Genomic DNA, 18,037 nt, shown 5'->3' on the forward strand with positions numbered 1-18,037 from the left:
GGAGCAGGTACTTTGCTGGGACATTCAGCACTTTGGAGCCATCCAAGTCATTTGGGCAACATGGACGCGGATGGCAAGTAGCACTTTGAACCGGCAATGCTCTCAATTCAAATCATGCAAAACAAACAGTCACAACAAAATCTGTCGGTACGCCTGGAGCCTCGCCCATGTAGGAAAAAAGATGGGCATGGACTATGATGGTCCTGTTTTTCTTGCAGCTCGGTAAAAATCGAGAGGAAAAAAGACGTAAACGCCCCTTCACCCCTCGATTTTCACCGCTCAAAAAGTGTATTTCCAGTCCTCTCCAGAGTGTACCGCAAAACGCGGCACAAGAAGGAGACCCTCGCCGAAGCAAAGACTCGTGAATAATTCAAGTGACTGGGTAGACGCTGCTGTAAGGTAGGCAAGGATGATTAAAGCTATCCTTCCTGTTTCGTTTGGCTTCACACCACTTTCATGCTTTGACGCGATGGACACCGCAACAGAGCACAGGGAGGCAAAACATAATGCCCATTCTCGTAGAAGTTCGAGACCATCCCTGTATGACTCACTTGAGCCGTTTGCTTTTGTTGCGCTGCCTGTCTTTGCAAAATGTGGTGTTCGGCCGGTGAGTTTGATCAAGTGAAGGATACGGAGGGAAGGAAATTTTCTTCTCAAATCTTACGTTGCAGCTTTTAGATTATGTAATACGCACCCGTGAGAGAATCCGATGTGGGGACTCGGGGGAGGTGCCAAGCTCATAGAGCAGCTGGTGCCGGCTGGTGCGTTCCGCGCCCGTGTAAGTCGGTCTTGGTGACCAACTTCAAAGCCATAGACTTCAATACTTTGACTGAAGCAAAATGAGATTCTATTGGCCAATGTATATGATGCTGGTTGCCAAGTATTGTATAGGAGTCATTTCAACAATGTCAGGAGTCAACGCGGTGTCGACAGTGCGACTATCTTAGGTGTCTGAGCTTAGCACGTTCTATCATGAGGCTACAGCGTTGCAAATGAACATATACATCTATTGGCTTTCTCATCAATGGTTTTATCCGATGGCCATCAACCATACGCCACATTGAAGCAGATATTGACGTCGAGCTGTTGGTGACCCAAGAACACATTTGGCGTACGATTCAAGCATTCGGCACACAAAGAGGCAAGAACGTGAACACTAGTGGTGCCATTCGTATAATGATAATGATTGTTCAATAATGTTGATAAAGAAAACGGTATACCCGAACACCTAGATAAATTCATACAGTCACTGCTATCCGATGCTGGCTTAGATGAGACCAGCCCGGGCAGCCTCGCCACCACCATCCTGAACGAGTTCGTCCATGCGCCTCTTGCCCTTTCCAATGCCTCCCTCACCAACACCCATTCTTCTGGCAACATACCTCTGTGCCACGACACCCACAGCCAGACTCAACAGCTCTTCGATCCACTCGGCGACCCACTCGCGGGGGTCGACACCACCGCCCTCGACAATTTCTCGAATCTCATCCGGGATGGATTGACCCAGAGAGCCCTCCTGGCCATCATCACCGCTGGCAGGAGTCAGCGGGTTGGCGGCGTCCAACCAGCGGATCCACTTGGCCGGGATGGACTGGCTGATGGCCGAGTACTCAATCTCGTGGACGGGGTCGAGGCAGAAGACGGCGAAGCAAACCATCTCATCTGCCTCATCCTGTTCGGCCACGGCCGAAGTCTCCTTCTCCTTCTCCACAGCCGACGTACTGGCAAAGAGACCCGAGTCGGCTGTGGTACCCACAGCCTGGATGGCAAGGAAGAGGTCGGAGCTGCGGACCGGGTTGTCTTCGCTCACCGGCTCAGTCGCACGTAGCCGAGCCTGCTCAACACCGCCGTGGGCTGCAAAGTACTCGCTGGCGTAACCCTCGGCTCCAGCACGGCAGAGCTTGGTGCCCTCGGTCAGACCCTTGATCAGACCCAGGTCACGCGGGGAGTCGGATTGTCTCCACCAAGGACCGTCCCTCCAGCCCGCGCCACTGTCATTGGAGTATCTGCGGCTGTGGGTTTCTTGGCCTCGCTGAATGACCATCAACTCGCCGCCCTCCACCTGGGACATGACGCGGGAGAAGGTGCCGTAGATCAATGGATCGAGGGAAGGGTACCCGACCATATCGTGGGCGATGTGAATGAGGAGTCTCTCGTGAGAGCTGATGGGAGGGGCAATGGTGTGGAGGATATTCGTGAATGTCGGAAGAGCTTGCTGGCGAAGGTTGTCTCCTGTAAAGGTAGTGTTAAAACCTACTTGTCCCCTCTATACCAACGCGCGTGGGTTGCGTTTAGGAGATGGCAAAACCAGCTTGTGAACTTACCAAGAGCCCTGAGGCCACCAACGTTTCCACGGACTTGTTCGGCCCATTTCTTGGCTTCCTCGTTCTTCTGAATCTCCTTCACAGCAGCCTCGGCCTGCTTCATGGCGGCAGTGGCCGTGTTGAAGATGCCACCCCACCAACCACCTCCAGCAGCCGCAGCGGGCGCGGCTTCGGGAGAAGCAGCTGATGAGGAGGCAGTGGCAAGCTGTTCAGCAGGCCTCTTCTCGGGTTCTTGCAGGTCGGAGCTTGTGGCACTGGGGGTGAAGCTCGCGCGGAGAGATCGTGCGCTGTCGGTAGACTTGCGGGGGGCAGTCGACTTGTCGTCGGTGGTGGGGGTCGCAGAGCGTTTGGGGATTCCCTTCGCTGCCGTCTCCTTAAGACGCGGCGTATGCGGACGGGAGGGTTGCTCGAGGTCCTTTTCGAGCTCGGCCAGGATGTCGTTATCGGCCATAGCCTTGGAGGCGGCGGTGGTAGGCTTGGGCTTCTTCTCGAGCGACTTCTTAGGGGGGGCAACATTGTCGCCAATTCCATCAAAGAGGTCGTCAATGTCGTCGCCAGCAGCGGCGGGCTTTGTCTTCTTGGAAGCCATGTTGGGCGGGATTGTGGTGTTGGTGATGTTGCGGGGCAGACGTCACTAGCTACAAGGTGCAACACTTTGAGGGCGGTTAGGTAGCTACAAAAGGGATGCTCGGCAAGCTTAGTCAGGCGGCGCTAGGTATCAGGACACCGTGAAACAACAGCTCGAATGGAAGGAGCAATGATTATAGCGTGGGGTTCTGAGTCCGACGGGCCAGGCCGAAGCGATCAAGGCGATATTGGTGGGTGTAACGGAGAGACACCAGCTCACTGCTCGAATGATGACGGGCGGTTATTGATGTTGACCAAGATGCAGTTGAACATTCACCTCATGTTCTCCGACTGTGAACCAAACGGGGGAGTCTGATGCACCAGCGCAGGCACGCCGCACAGCACCACACACATTGGCGACAGCTGCTGGAGACATGCATCACATTCACCAGGGACGGGACATGCATCAAGCGGAGAGAAGGAATGCGCTAGTCCGTATCCGGAGTGGACGAGAAGCGTGTCATCTCATTGGCCCTGAGTGAACGCCCATCCCCAGTCGGAAATGAAAAAAGCGTGTCTTGTGGGTCCCCGTCTGAAGTCGCCATCTGGCCGGGCTGGGTTCTCTCGTTCTTGGTCTGTCAAGGCTTACAGCGGGCTTTTAGGGGTCTTGATCAGTGGCTATAGGGGTGAGCCTGCTGTAGGTTCGCCCATAGTGACAAGCTTTAGGGAGGTCGGGCCACTAAAGGGATTTCTTCCAGCTCCCGTCATAGGTCCTGGGATGCTTGACGAGACGGGAACTTGGGGTGCAAGTCAGCCAGAGGTAGGTACGTATCCCATTCCCGAGTCCCTTCCCCCTTGGGCCCTTGTACCCACGTACCGGTTTTTCTTCCTTCCTTCCTTCCTTCCCATTGCCTTGTGGTCCAGGCGTGGCTGGCTCGGAAGGACTAACAGCCAATGCCAGTGCAGGAGCGTTCCAAAGGGGCCCAGTCGTGCCTTCCCTTTCTCTCTCCCGGCCCCTGCCAGCCAGTAACGGAACGGAAGGAAGTGGCAGCCAGCCTGAGCCAGGCCAGCAAGAGCAACAGGTGGACGTGTGTGGACGCAGACGTGGACAGGGCCCCGGCTGGCAAGGCAAAATTGAGAAATGCAAGTCAAAGTGAAGACGGGAAGGAGCCATCTCAGCAACAAGACAGGAAGGGGCCACCAACAGCACAAATCACCACCTTTTCCACCTCAGATATCTTACCCTCACGACTTCTTTGCCCTCTTGAAAATATCGTCGCTATTTTCTTTGGCTCTTTAGCTTTCTCCAGAGCGTATTTTTGTTTGCTCTAGCTATCGCGCAGACCCGTCCTGTCTGCTCTCAAATTTGACGTCTTATTTGGTATTGGCAACAGCAAGGCCCGTTTCTCTCAGCTCAGGTCTCTTTCGGTCTCGCTCACTCACACTCACCACTCACCACTCACACAACCTTTGGCTCTCACTCTCAGCTCTCAGTCGGGTGGTCCAAGTCAAGTCAAACCACCACATCACCACTTACTTGCATCAAACCCGGTTTTTTTCGCCAGCACCTTCACATTCAACCTCCCTCCCCCTACCGACAGCCTCTTACTGCCATCCGTTAAATCTACGACGAGACAAGGGTTCATTAGCTCTTCATTCACATCACATCAATATTCAGAGTAGTCGTCTCCCGTCTCATTGAATGACTTCTCGGCTTTCTCCGCCATCTTATTGCGGCTCCCCTTCTACCCCCAAATCATCTACACATCCGTCTCCGTAAGCCAGGTCACCTCTTCACCTGTTCTTACTTGGACTGCACCATCACACAACCGCTGCTCTGACAGCTATGGACCAGCGCTCTCGCGGTGGCCGTCCGAATCGCCGGAAAACTCTTCCCACTTCCAGCATCCAGTCTGATACCAGCGCAGGCGGCGAGTCAAACTCGAGCATCATGACGCGCTCTCCTCCCATTGCTGCCTCTCGCACTCCTCAGACGGCACCTCAAAATCGCCGCAACGCGAAGCCCATTCCCATGAATAACCCCTTCAGTGTCCGCTCATCTCCCAGTACGGGCGGATCCGGTCCTGGCCCTGGCAAGGCTCTTAGAAAGAGATCTCGCACCAGCGGCTTTGACGGGCCCGCAGATGAAGAAGACGAGACCTACCGCAAGGGCCCTCACACTTTGAGAAAGCGTGCGAAAATCGACTACTCCGCCGCAGACTTTGAGGATGAGCTGCCCGAGATTGCAATCCCGGCGCCTCGCACTGCTACCCGTAAGAAGCGGGCTGACAGTGAAGTCGTCGACGAGGAGTACTACACGCCCACAGCACAAAAGCGCCGCGCCAACTCGAGAGAATTTTCCGTCGCCAGTATTACCGCCGCTCGTCGTCGGACTCCGGCCCGGAAGAACGTCGTCGAACAACAATCCTTCTACTCTCAGCAATCAGACGAGGATATTGTCAAGGATACTATTGAAGTGGTGGGCGATTCTTCTGACCTCATCAGCTCTGATGATGCATCTGACCATGATGACAATGACAAGGACATTTCCGGTCACGCCTCCCTTCCACAAAACCATGACCAGCTCTCGTCGCCCATCCAACGCAAGACTCAGGTAATACTTCAACTGGCATCTCCCATTGGCCATCAGATCATCAAGCAGGATGAGAGTCAATTGAGCCAGAGCCAAGCACAAACCGTTCCCGGCGACATTGTTACCGCCGCGGATGAGGTAGCGGGCCCTATCATCGCTCACCCTCAGCCCATCCGCGTCAATCAAGTCACCATTATCGGAAACACTGGCCCGCACCCAGACACCGGGGCGACAACAGTTCATCATGGCGACTTCGTCGAAGATTATTCTATCCAGCCCAAGAGAGAGGCCAGTTCTCCCGTGCGGCCTACTGAAAGTTTACCGCAGAGAACGGCTCTGCCGGAGATGGCTGAGCCGGCAGTCAACGCCGACTCTGCTGTTGTCTCCGGTACTCAGGAAAATTCCGCACCAGCCGTTGCTCAGATTTTCAACGCCACCAACAACATCGACCATGTCAACGTCGCACAGCCGACTGAAGAACCACGAGAGTCTATCGCCGATGTGTCAACAGAAGACACAAAGGTAAATGGTCATATCGAAGCGACCGAAAAGAAGCTTCCGCCTCAAGAGGAGCCGTTAAATACACAGCCCACCGCCCCTTCACAAGATGTCGACGTCTCTATATCATTCACGACTCAGTCCGAGGACTTGTCCCGGCCTCATGACGAGATGGACGTTGACGTTGCAGAGGAACCCGATGCAGAAATGCAGGACGATGTTGCTGCTCCTGAACCCGTTGCTGTTCCCGAACCCAAAGCAGCATCCCCGCCACCCCAACCCGCCGCTCCTGAGGCGAAAAAGAAGCGCTATCCGTGGTCCCACCTTACACCTTACGTTGATGGCGAATATGTCACCCACTCCATCTACCCGGTCGCTGTCGAGGCATCTGCGCCCACCTCAAATGCCGACGCCGCTGAAACTTCCGGCGAGCGAGAGATCGCTGACGAGACGCCCGAGAATGCCAATGCGAACACACATGGCCAGGGTGCTGAAGCAGACGCAGAAGACGGTGCCAATGCCGATGCAGACGGCGAAGTTGACGACACTGAGCGGGACGCCGATCACGATGAGGATCTCGCACCCGACAGCCAAGGCCAGCAACTTTCCCAAGGGTCCGCTTACAACTCGGCTGCCCCGACTCCCGCACTTACGCCCCGCCAAGGGTCGCCTGTTGTGCCCTCAGCCGCGACTGGGACCAGCACACCAGCTTTGATGCCGAAGCAACGCTTCAGAAAACAGTACAGGTTCAAAAAGCTTAGGGATCCTGCCGAATTTCTAGCCTTCCTAAAGGACTCCGAGGACCTCCCCCAAGAGGAGCTCTGGGACCTTCTGGCTCAGGCCAATGAGTGCCTCCTTGCCTATCAAGAGGAGTACAAAGAGTGCAGCAGGGTCGTAGATGATCAAGAAAATGCCCAGCGTCGCGCCATTCAGGATGCCGCCTACGAAAAGAAGACTGCCGACTTGAACGCCTTTGCCAAGGTAGACTCATACATCGAAAAGGAGTTTGAGGTGCAGGGCTCCCGAGCCACGATCAAGGAGAAAGACGCCGGAATTCTCGAGCAACGCTTGCAAGACAGAATCATGGCCGCCACGTATCACTTTGAGTACGATCCTCACCCCAACAAAGTGGGCAACCAAGATCCCGGCGCTCAGAAGGGTGGTGGAGGCGAAGGTGTCCGCCAACTCCGAAGCCAGCCGCAAGCAAGCGCCAAGGCTGCCGAGGGCGACGGAGTCATCGTCTCTGGCAAGAGAACTCGCAACCCCCCGAAGTTGTTTGACGGCGTCTTACAGGACGACCACCGTGCAGCAACTCCGGGAAGCAACAAGCCGGGCCCGAAGAAGCGCGGTAGGGCTGCCGCCGCAGAAAAGGCGGCTTCAGCTCAAGATCCCGAAGAGGAGCCTGAGCCCGAGCCGCAAACAGTTTCACCTGCCAAGCCCGGCCCCAAGAAGAGAGGGCCGAGGGGTAGGAAGTCTGCCGTGGTGGTCTCGGAGCCGAATTCGCCTGCTCCCGAAGAAGAGGCCATCGCCCCGCCGCCGGAGCCAGAGCAGGTACAGCCTCCCAAGCGCAAGCGTGGCAGACAACCAAAGTCGGCCGCCATTGTCGAGGAAGAGCCAGAGGAGCCCGAGAAGCCGACCCCCAAGAGAGGTCGCGCAGCGCAGCGAAAGAGCAACGGCCATGTTGCTGTTGTTGCACCCGAAACAACCGACGAATCTCGCCCTACCTCGGCATCATCGATGGCCACTATCTCGGACGCCGGATCTACCTACGGACTGCGTCAGAAGAAGCGACAGCGAAATTGGCAGGACGAGGAGGAAGTCGACGAGGAAGAAGTGGAGGCCGAACCCCAGCCTAAGAAGGCTCGCATCATTCGCATCAACAGAAAGCAAAGCGCACCGGAGCTCGCACCCAAAGAGACACTGGGCGAGCATATTCTCGCTGATATACACCGTTTCACCGCGACTCTCGATGCAGCCGAGTCCCCTCAGCCCCGGATGATGGTGTCATTCAAGCTGATTAACAATGGCTCCAGATGGACCATCAAGCCCCCAGCCTCGCCGCGCCAAACATCTACGGACGTCAGCGAGTACAACCTGTCGACCCCTCGGCCAGCGCCAATGTCTGCACCCACCTCGGCCAAGTCATCGGCCCCGCCTAGCCAGGCTGAAGGGGAGGAGAAGGATTACTCGACCATGACCAAGTCGGAGAAGATGTCGGCCTCGATGAAAAGTACGCTTTACGCAACCCCATCACTGATTTTACATTCCACTAACAATTTCTCTAGAACGATGGCTTAATGGCAGCATGCAGGGCGCTGTCAACAAAAGAAAGGCTACTCTCGCTGCGAAAAAGGCAGCAGCTGCCGCGGCCGAAGCTGATGCGGCCCGAATCGCTCAGCAGAAGGCCATGCAACTCCAGCAATCTGCACAACCGGCACCTTTCCCCATGGGACAGGGACAGTAACGAATCCAGACACAACTACACACGTCCGTTAAGAACGGCACGTTTGATTACCATGCAGAGCAGGATGATGACCCATACGGATCACATTGAAAAAACACAACCGCAAAAGGTCACGAGACCCACGAATATCATTACCAGCATCATGTGCTTCTCAAAGCAACTATTTTCCAGTCTTCTACGATCAGCATTGTATACCCATTCGCATGACGAAAGTCGCATCCGGATGGCAGTGGACGGGTTCGGGCACACGAATACGCAAAAGCCCCGCACGCCGATACACACCTAATTCAGTTTTCTTGTTCGAGTACACATATCGGGAGAGGCACCTTGGGAGATGATCTCTCTTACATCAGCATCGGGAAGCGAGGGCATCCGACTTTTTCCCATTTTCGATTCGAGTGTTGGAAACCAAAAAGGAGGAGAGAGCGTATGGATCTTTGCATTGATGGATTGACAGAACGGTATATTGGCCTCAGCTCCCATAATCGACTGAGGACATTTACAGTGCCGCTGTCTTCGTCACTTTTTCTTTTTATCCAATCTTTCTTTCTCGGCTCTTATGTATTTGCGCCAAACTTTTCTTGATTTCAGGCGACGAATACGAAATTTCGTCGATTTGGCACCCGCTCGCTGAAGTGAGTGGTCTTTCGGAGGTGGCGCGTCAATGCAAGTGGAGAGTCAAGTCGTGGACTGTCTGGCCTCAGCCTTGGGGAAGGAGAAAGAGCTTTCGCATATCTGGGCGGTTCATGGATGAGGGAATTTGGCTCTGATTTCCTGCTTGAAGGATCTCGTTGAGACGCCCTAGGACATGGGTTGGTGATGGATAAGTGGGGTTTGTCTTCTGCTACGATGGCGGTGGAAGGATGGAGTCGATACTCTCTGATGAAATTGACGTTGATGCCATACACATACGACGTTCTTGATGTGATACGAAGAATTGTCTCTGCTATTCTTGAACTTGCTTGTTTACCTCTTCGTTGAAGCTATCCTGACCATGCAGGAGTACAACTCAGTGAGTATTTCGCTCGATGTGTCGCTTGTCATATCTTGAGCATCTCCCCATCTCCTAGGGACCAAAATGCCTCCATCGCCATGTTTTCCGAAACTAAAAATCGAAACTTCACAAGTGAGTGCCTTACGCCGTAGGTGCAATTGACAATCTAACCTCGCTCGACATGTCCTTCACCTGTCTTTGGCAAGCCGGCCACCACGTTTGTCAGTGGTCATAGTATCGTAGAATTTCTCTATTCCGCCCATAACCTTCATCTTGAGCCACTTCCGATGGCCCCTAAAACTCGTATTGCCGACGCGTCCGTGATATGCGGTTGCGAGAGCAGCAAGGCAACGGAGCTCGAGACAACCGTTCCCTCCTCTGCTCTGCACATGTGAACATCTTCATCGCTGATTATCTGGAAGGTGGGGCCAGGCAACTCCAGCTTCAAGCGTGGACTAGCAAAAACAAATCACATGAGCCAATTCATACTTGCATCATAGCTTGTCAACCTTCACTGCAATTTCTACACGCCCCAAGGCCGTGCTGCCTCTATCGGCTACTTTCATTGGATCAGATATAGCCTTAGCTACCTCCTTCCCGTCCAAGAGAACTCAGCCTTGCATTCGCATTCCATGCAACTATGCAACCCGTCCAACGCAGCTGTATGTATCTAAGCCTGTGGGAGTACACTGAGACTCTAGTGTCTTCCAGAGGTCATCTCGTCGGTCATCTTCGGCAATTCTAATCTACAGAGATTTTGCATTATAAGCAAGCGGCTACCATTTCTCCTGGCGTAGAAAAAGGCTAATTGATCTCGTTGCGGACTTATAATATTGCGAGGTGCTTCCTAACATCAAAATTAGCAACCTTAGAGAGGGTGCTCGCTGGGTGGCGATATGACAACTAAACCACAATGCAATGCCTTGTACACAGTCTATCCACTGTACGGTCATTTTCACTGCGTTTTTACCTCACTCGAAGGGCTTCGGTGTCAAGTCATTCAGCAGCTGCAGCTCTACAATCCTCTTCCATTCGATTATAGGTGGCAGCCAGGATTACGACAGGCTGGGCCTGATGTGGCGTGCTGCGGACATGGTGACGGCAATGACCCATACTATTACTTCCTCTCTTCTCGGGCGCATGCGGACATCCTTTTTCTGATCGCACGGGTGGCTTCTTGAAGGTATCGACTCGTCTATTGGTTTATCCTGCCGCACAACGAGGCGATGCTCGACTGGCACTCCATTCTGGTGGCTCAGGGAGGAGTTCAATACCAATCATGGCGCGTGTCAGCGAGTGACACGGTTTGAAAAGGGGGCTGGTTGTCAACACTGCAATTTTGGCCGCTCACCAGGCTTTAAAGACTGCAATCCTTGGGCATAGTTGTACGTGGATTTACCGCAGGTGCGCAAGTGCTTTGGCCCCGTCATGCTGCAAGTCTCGCGATGCAGACAGGCCTCCTCAATAGGTCTTCTTCCCGATCCTTGATACCTCCATGTTCATATGGGATGACAAAGTATACGCCCTGGTGCGTTTGACTACATTTCGAGCAATGACTTTCCTCTTCTCCAACCAGCTATCGAACATCGCAATGCTGAGCAATGTCTAGCCTAGGTATTGCCTACAGTGTCGGCTCCAAGTCTTGTAGCCGACACTGTAGGCAATTCGAAACCACCTATTCGTAATGCGACCCTGATTGGATAAGTTATTCATAGCTATATCAAGTCAGAGGAACCGAAATGTCGCTACCGTACACGCGGAAAAGAGTAGTATGTTCACGGCGCAGAGCTTGTATCACAACAAGGCAAGTCAAGTTACTCCAGGTAGAGGACATGAGAATTGGGTAAGCGGTGCTGGACTGGTTCGGGCTGATTGAGGAAATCGTGAACGTAGGCCATAGCCCGCGAGGGGGTTAAAATTGCTGTGCAGTCAGAGCCTCAGCGGACACATTCATTATCCGTCGCCGCAAATAGAAGCGGGCGAAAGTGAGAAGGCGGGGAGGAAACCGCATGCAGATATCACTAACACAGACCTAACTTTCTGGTTGGAATCCTGGGCACTTGCCTGATCGGTGTTCGTCGACGCTCGTCTGCTTGGGAGTAGAGCAAAGACATGGCAAATTCACACGCAGCGAAGGCGCCAAATGGGGAGCGAAACGGGGAGGCAGGAGGCAAATATGTGTAACGTGCGCAAAGAATCGGATTTTTGTATCTCTCCTGTATGCGAAATGCCTGGTATGAATTTCTTTCCCTTTACACGCCACAGCCGAAATGCAGAACCTGCCAGTCCAGCGAGGAAACTAAAAAGAAAAAAACCAGGCTCACAACCCTCTTTCAGATGGTGTTTTGTGTGTGATGATGGAATCCATTCGACCTCGCTCTCTTTCACTTCATGACGACAGGGTGGGGGGAGAGAGGTGTCAAGGAGAGAGAGGAGGAGGGGTGATGAAGTATGTCCCAATGGTTCGCACCGGTTGACCTAATCCGTAGCCATAACGTCGTCCTTTTCGCCCTTTTATTTCTTGACTTGTGTAAAAAAAAAAACTCCTTTACATGACGACACCAGAGTTGCTGGCAATACGCTGGATTGGGTGTTAGTCTCGTGTATCACAAGATCGTTTGTATTGGGAAAACTTACGGGCCAGAGCTCAGCAGCCTCCTTACCGACGGGGCCGGTAATGGCGGAGCCCTTCATCTCACCCTTGGGGTTGACGATCTGTAGTAGGTGTGTTAGCAGACAGCTCGTGATATCCATCTCCAAAAAGGGACGTCATCTTCGGAGCCTAGCTATGCGAAAGCCGTACGGCCAAGTCTCGTCCGACGCGTCCCATGTCTCCCAGATATCGGATAGTACTTACGACACCGGCGTTGTCCTCGAAGTACAGGAAGACACCGTCGAAACGCTTCCAGGGCTTGGACTGGCGAACGATGACGGCGGGGTGGACCTTCTTGCGGAGTTCGGGCTTTCCCTTCTTGACGGTGGCCATGACCATGTCACCGACACCACCGGCGGGCAGTCTGTTGAGGCGGGCACCGATACCCTTGACGGAGATGATGTAAAGGTTACGGGCACCAGAGTTGTCGGCGCAGTTCATGACGGCACCACTGAAGCAACAGAGTCAGCGACGTGTTTCCCACCACAGAGAGAAGGGTTTCTCTCATTCGGGGAGAGAGGAGAGTTCGTACACGGGAAGACCGAGGGTCATCTTGAGCTTGCCACCGGGGGCACCGCGACTGTAGGAATCTGGTCAGCACTTCCGCGTCTTGGTCTTTGCCGGAGTTATCTCTGCTCTTGTCTCCTCCATTGTCGGCGCAAAATTTCGTTTCTCGTGGCGGGCTAGCGGCAGGCGGAGGGTGTCGTTTCGCGCAGTGATTTTGTTTTCCATTCGTGCATGCCGTCAATCGGTGTTTCTGTCGAAGTCGAAGCCCAATCTAACACTTCCGGCCGTTGCCTTGCTGTCTTCAAAATTTCCTCCTCTTTCCCTGCGTCGGTCGTAGTGTTGTTTTGTGTCGAAATTTCGAGCGCCCGCCCGCTTCGTGCCGCGTGCATCCCACCAAAACCCCCGTCGTCGCTGGAGGAGGGGTGAAAAGAAGCCGAAAATTTTGCGCCGTCGCTGGATTCGAAGAGTAGAGTGACAATGACTTACGAGAGCTTGGCCATTGTGTCGGTTTGGGGGTGTCGGAATCAACTACGGGGCTGGCTGGAGGGTTAGATGGCGGACGTGGAATCGTGAACTAGGCTGGAAATTTCACGACTTCGAAAATGTTTTTGGTGAATCGCTGGTGTGGAGCACCGAACCCTACGCTCCTCCCTTACCCGAGCCAGAATTGTCAGTCACGTGGAGATTAGATAAGCCACCCCGAAAACCTTTCCCTCTGTTTTTTGGATGCACAGAGACCCCGCTGTAAGTCTTGCCCCACCTCATTCTCTCCCAGGGCCCGCCCCTCATCACTGCCTTGGGGGAAGATACAATCGCAGTGAAGGACGTTGGGTCTTTCTTCGGTTCTCAAAGACTGTAGATTGCAGTGAACGGGCATACAGTCATGTAATCGTTAACCGGCGAATATAACTAATCAGTCCAGATCAGCCATTCTCACCGACTCTTACCGAGCCACCCCCACTTGATCATCTTGGGAGGAATAAAAGTAGCAGCGAAGGCGGCGCTGCGCGATATCCGTTTTCACTCTCAATCAGCTATGGGAAGATAGACTTCTAAGTCATTTAATTTGCTGCGTGCTTAACTTACACACGGGCAAGCCTAACGAGGCCCATTACGATTGGTTGGGATGCTGGATGTGGATACTTCAGCCTTCAGGTCCACGCTTCTGCGTGGGATAACAGCGAAGCACATCAAGAACTCCCGAATCCATCGCCCGTGAGTGGGTCGAGATTGAACTTGACTTAGAAGACCTTAAGGAGGTACGGTATGTTCGACGACGAGGGAAGCGATTGTCGTTGGAAATAGAAGCGACGCAAATGACGCAGTCTTCTTGATGACTTGGAGTTTTGAGCTTCCTTACACGACGCCTTGCATCACGCTCATGGGAATTACTGCTTCGTAAACATACCTGCATTTGTCTCATGATAAGACTTTCATCGTCGCTCCAGTACCATATTGAAAGCCCTTCCCCATTCCGTTGTTATACTTGGTAGCAAGGACAATCTTAATTCTGTTCTCTTATCAGTTCGCCGAAATTCATATCATCGACCATCTGGTGCAAGGCGCTCTCCAGTTGAGGCCTAGCTCACATAGAGCTCATAAACCGTGCATCACAGATACCACCATCGCGCAGACAACTCTTTCGTATCAGGCCATCTGAGAGTAATCCGTTGTCCACTTCCACCTCCAAAGTCCCCATCCGGACATCCTTGGGGCAAGGCCCATCATCTCCATCATCCCGGCATAGAGCACTCCGAGCCCCTCCATCACCCCGTTGATGACCGTAGTCTACGGCAACCGGGTGAATAAGAAGATTCTGGCGATGCAACTGAAGAGCCACATCATTCCGGTCCCGCCTTGTAGGCTCAAGTGAGGATAATTCTGGGTGAGATAACCGCCCCGAGATGTGAGAGGTCACGATATGAGAGGCAGGGCTGTATTCTCACACCTTGATAAGATCTTGGAGGCGACTGATGTTCAACTGATTTCAAGTGGGTTTCGTAATCATTTTACAAGGAGCCATTGTAGAAGTAGATCATGACGCAAGTCTGAAATATGGTTGCTAATTCCAAAAGTTTGCTAAAGCGGACTAGAAGATAACACAGTCGTTGAACAAAGCCGGACATGATCAAATATGACGCGTAGCTGCCTGAGCCTTGATCGTATCTTGATTTCCAAGTCTCGAGACATGATTCTCAGCGTAGCTAAGACTATCTAAGTCATCTCCGAAGCCTCTTGACTTCAAAGTCGCAGTCTAACCCATACCAACATCGCGCCCAACGACCTCAACTCAAGCCATCACCCAAACAACCGTCACCATCCCTCTCACTCATCTTCTAACCCATCTAACCCCTTCCTCTGCCAAAAGCGCACCCAGCACCCCCATTACACCCCACGCAAAAACCCCATACCCCAAAGCCCCAAACCTCCTCAGCACCATCCACCTCAACATCCGGAAGCAATCCCACCTGCTCAGCTCCACCTTCCACCCGGGCGGATACCATTCCGGCACAGGCGGGTCCTCCGGGCACCACATGTCCCGCCCGCCGGCCTCGAAGACGAGGTAACCGATGCTGCGGAGCGTGAGGACGGTGCAGTAGGTTATGTAGACGAGGTAGATTCCCAACACGACCTCGCGCGGCGTGAGGAGGGAGGGGTGGTGGAGGATGTGTGATATCCGGGTTGCGGATTCAAGGACGGTGTAGGGGCGGCGGGAGAGGTTGCCGTTGATTACGGAGGGCATCTTTTGGTCGGTTGGGGTGAGGTTGTGAGGTGGTGAAGGGTGAAGATGCTGATACTGATGAACAAGGAAGTTTCGAGGCGAATCCGAGTTCACATCAATTGCTTCGATTACATCGATCAGATCAAAGGCTTGACGAGGAACGAGCTCCCGCCAGGCGAGACGAAGGATTGTTAAGTCTGAATGATGTTGGCGTTGGTGGTGGTTGATGATGAGTGTTGGCCGATGAGAGGGCGAAATTACGGCCCCCACAAAGGACGGACCAGGATCGCATGGCGGGTGCCTATGTGTCCTGCCGTTGCCCAGGTCGGTCATCTTCGAAGCGTACGACTCCAAAGGTGCACATTGTTATTTGAATGCCTAGCAGGCTTCCTTGAGTTTTCACGGCACTTGCGTAACCACAAACGTGGCCAAATGATGAATCCAATAGAATATGCTTGAATTGATACCGGGTATCTTTGAAGAAAACAGCCCACTGCCTCATGATCTACCGAGCCAGTGCCTTATGCCATGAGTATAGAGAATGCCAAAACCATAACCGTTGTGAACACGAGTCCCATAAGACCAGGTAGATGCCGGGTGCTCCCGGCCCCTTCCTAGCTCCCACCGCCTGTCGAATCGCTATTATTCGAGCCATTCGAACCACCACTAGTCGTAGGCGCGACAATCTGAGCGCTCGCGTTGGGTCGCACGCTCTGGGGATTCGAGAACAGATCCTTGGGATCCCACGTCGCTTTGATGCGCTCGAGCGTTGGGAGGTTGGTTCCCCAATACCTCTCTTGCGCGTTGTCGAGTGTCGGGTCGACATAACCAGCATACGTGCTCAGCTCGTTCGGACTCGCTTTCCGGATCTTGTCGGCGACTCCGGACATGAAATCCTTGGTCTTGCTGCTCAAGGTCGGGATGCCGACACCGTAGCCCTGGAAGAACATGACCTTGTCGCGGTGACGGTAGGCGGTAGCGTTCATGGGCACGTCGTTGATTGCGCCGCCGGTAACGTCAAAGATGAGGAACCAAATCAGGGTACCGCGGTCGGCACCATCCACATAGTCCATCATTCCTTGAATGCCATCTTCGCTGAGGAGGTCGTTGCGTGTAAAGGCGAGACTTTTGGAGGTGAAGGGTGACTGGATGTCACTCAGCCAGAGCGCCGCATCTTGTGCCTTTTGAGCAACGTCGCCGAGCCAGTCATTTACCACCACGGACACCTTGCCCTCGGGGATGCGGTCGGGAATGCCCGTCTTCTTGAACTCATCTTCTGTACCGTAAAATGTAGCCGTGATGGCGACGCCGAGCTCCTGCATCACAAACTCGCTGCTGAACCGACGGTCCAGCTCTGGATCAGAAATGAGATCTTGCCATTGCTTGAAGACAGGTGCAAGATCGCGGTGCTTGGCGAAAGTGATGGCGTACGAGTATTGTACAACATCGCCGGGCTCCGGGTGGGTCCGCATAACAAATTCGGTGATGACGCCGAAGCCGGCGCCGGCGCCCTTGAGAGCAAAGAAGAGGTCCGAGTTCTGGCTCTCGCTTGCTCGCTGGATCTTGCCGTCTGCGGTGACCACCTCAACTTCGACGACGTGATCAAGACAACTTCCCCACATTCTTGAGCTGGGGCCGAGACCGCCCTAAATGTGACATGCATTAGCAGGGCGCACGAAGGCTTGATAGATCGCCGACTGCGGGGGACTAACAATTGTGGCATGGCCTCCGATGCCTACACCGGGACACGTGCCGTGAGCCATGGCTCTCTTCCCATTGTCGTGCAACTTTTCCGTCACGTCGTGCAGCTTGTGACCTCCGCCGATAGTTGCCTGCCAAGTGTTCGTGTCCATGGAGAAGTTTTGAAAGTTTGCCAAGTCAATGACGAGAGCGCCGTCGGTGCCACCAATGCCAAAGTTGCTGAGGAGAGATGAGCATGTTAGCAGTGGACTAGATAACGATGACATGTCGAGAAACCTACGCATATGAGTGGCCTCCCGATTTGGCTTGCACCTTGACATTGTTGTCCGCAGCGCATTTGACGAAACCGGCGACATCTTCCGTTGTTGACGGTTTTGTGACAGCGATGGGCTCCACCGGGATATCGAGATTGTACGGCTTCACCCAGTTGAGCTGGAAGAGAGGGTCGTTTGGATATCCAACGCAAGAGGAGCGGCCATTGCAGACGTTGTCGAGACAAGTCGCCAACGGGCTGCTAGGCTTCTGTCCCATGATGAGTGCCACGAAGGGGATCTATCGAGGGCAATAGAGCATAACACGAAATGCGCAGAACTGAAGGGCGGACGGTATTGGGTTGTTAAAGGTCGTGGGTATGGTCCGTACTCAGTTTATACATGGCAGGGGATTCCCTCTGGCGTCGCAATCCTTCCCGGCACTTTGGAGGCCCCAACAACGAATTATGGGGGAGAGAAGCAGGTGATGTCCAACTTCTTGCGGTGGGATAGGCCGAGCCATAACCAAGATCCTTGATGTTTGGCGTGTTTAAGTAGCAGCGACGGGCCACGGATAGCGTTCCTGGCTGATCATCCCATTGCAAGGTAAGGTAGTACACGTTGACGCCTGCCACTTTCGCCTTCCGCCGCCGTCATCCCGTCGCCTTGGAGAGCCAGGCTTGCCAGGTCTGTCCTATAATTCAGACGCGACACCAGCGTACTGTAGGCATGGCTGAGATGTGGCTGGCAGCGGACCACCGAA

At 53.8% G+C, this 18,037-nt stretch overlaps 6 protein-coding genes across 6 annotated transcripts, besides 1 other annotated feature; 1 reads left to right on the forward strand and 5 right to left on the reverse strand.

Annotated features, from left to right (window-relative positions):
- Positions 1 to 112: 112 nt before the first annotated feature.
- CTAM01_12518 (uncharacterized protein) lies at positions 113 to 283 on the reverse strand (the record flags this gene model as incomplete). Its single annotated transcript, XM_060528524.1, has 1 exon — positions 113 to 283. A coding segment is annotated over one exon (171 nt), but the record flags the coding sequence as incomplete, so codon positions are not given.
- Positions 284 to 1,267: 984 nt separating this feature from the next.
- Positions 1,268 to 2,913, reverse strand: CTAM01_12519 (uncharacterized protein; the record flags this gene model as incomplete). The annotated part of the gene is made up of 2 exons (XM_060528525.1): positions 1,268 to 2,232; positions 2,325 to 2,913. 2 exons carry the CDS (start codon positions 2,911 to 2,913, stop codon positions 1,268 to 1,270), a joined length of 1,554 nt encoding a protein of 517 aa, XP_060376800.1.
- A 1,824-nt stretch (positions 2,914 to 4,737) lies between these two features.
- Positions 4,738 to 8,446, forward strand: CTAM01_12520 (uncharacterized protein; the record flags this gene model as incomplete). The annotated part of the gene is made up of 2 exons (XM_060528526.1): positions 4,738 to 8,212; positions 8,268 to 8,446. 2 exons carry the CDS (start codon positions 4,738 to 4,740, stop codon positions 8,444 to 8,446), a joined length of 3,654 nt encoding a protein of 1,217 aa, XP_060376801.1.
- An 844-nt stretch (positions 8,447 to 9,290) lies between these two features.
- Positions 9,291 to 9,356: a sequence feature (Short protein (CTAM01_12521, KAK1485453.1) was converted to a misc_feature.).
- A 2,632-nt stretch (positions 9,357 to 11,988) lies between these two features.
- CTAM01_12522 (60S ribosomal protein L23) lies at positions 11,989 to 13,100 on the reverse strand (the record flags this gene model as incomplete). The annotated part of the gene is made up of 6 exons (XM_060528527.1): positions 11,989 to 12,021; positions 12,078 to 12,155; positions 12,298 to 12,544; positions 12,626 to 12,683; positions 12,995 to 13,011; positions 13,087 to 13,100. 6 exons carry the CDS (start codon positions 13,098 to 13,100, stop codon positions 11,989 to 11,991), a joined length of 447 nt encoding a protein of 148 aa, XP_060376802.1.
- Positions 13,101 to 14,929: 1,829 nt separating this feature from the next.
- Positions 14,930 to 15,655, reverse strand: CTAM01_12523 (uncharacterized protein; the record flags this gene model as incomplete). Its single annotated transcript, XM_060528528.1, has 1 exon — positions 14,930 to 15,655. The coding sequence occupies one exon, from the start codon at positions 15,653 to 15,655 to the stop codon at positions 14,930 to 14,932; it is 726 nt and encodes a 241-aa protein (XP_060376803.1).
- A 281-nt stretch (positions 15,656 to 15,936) lies between these two features.
- On the reverse strand, positions 15,937 to 17,554 carry CTAM01_12524 (FAD binding domain-containing protein; the record flags this gene model as incomplete). The annotated part of the gene is made up of 3 exons (XM_060528529.1): positions 15,937 to 16,968; positions 17,035 to 17,242; positions 17,304 to 17,554. The coding sequence occupies 3 exons, from the start codon at positions 17,552 to 17,554 to the stop codon at positions 15,937 to 15,939; spliced, it is 1,491 nt and encodes a 496-aa protein (XP_060376804.1).
- Positions 17,555 to 18,037: the final 483 nt, after the last annotated feature.

The sequence above is a fragment of the Colletotrichum tamarilloi genome (assembly GCF_030869305.1).
Source record: "Colletotrichum tamarilloi strain Tom-12 chromosome Unknown Scaffold_78.1, whole genome shotgun sequence".
Classification (NCBI taxonomy): Eukaryota; Fungi; Ascomycota; class Sordariomycetes; order Glomerellales; family Glomerellaceae; genus Colletotrichum; species Colletotrichum tamarilloi.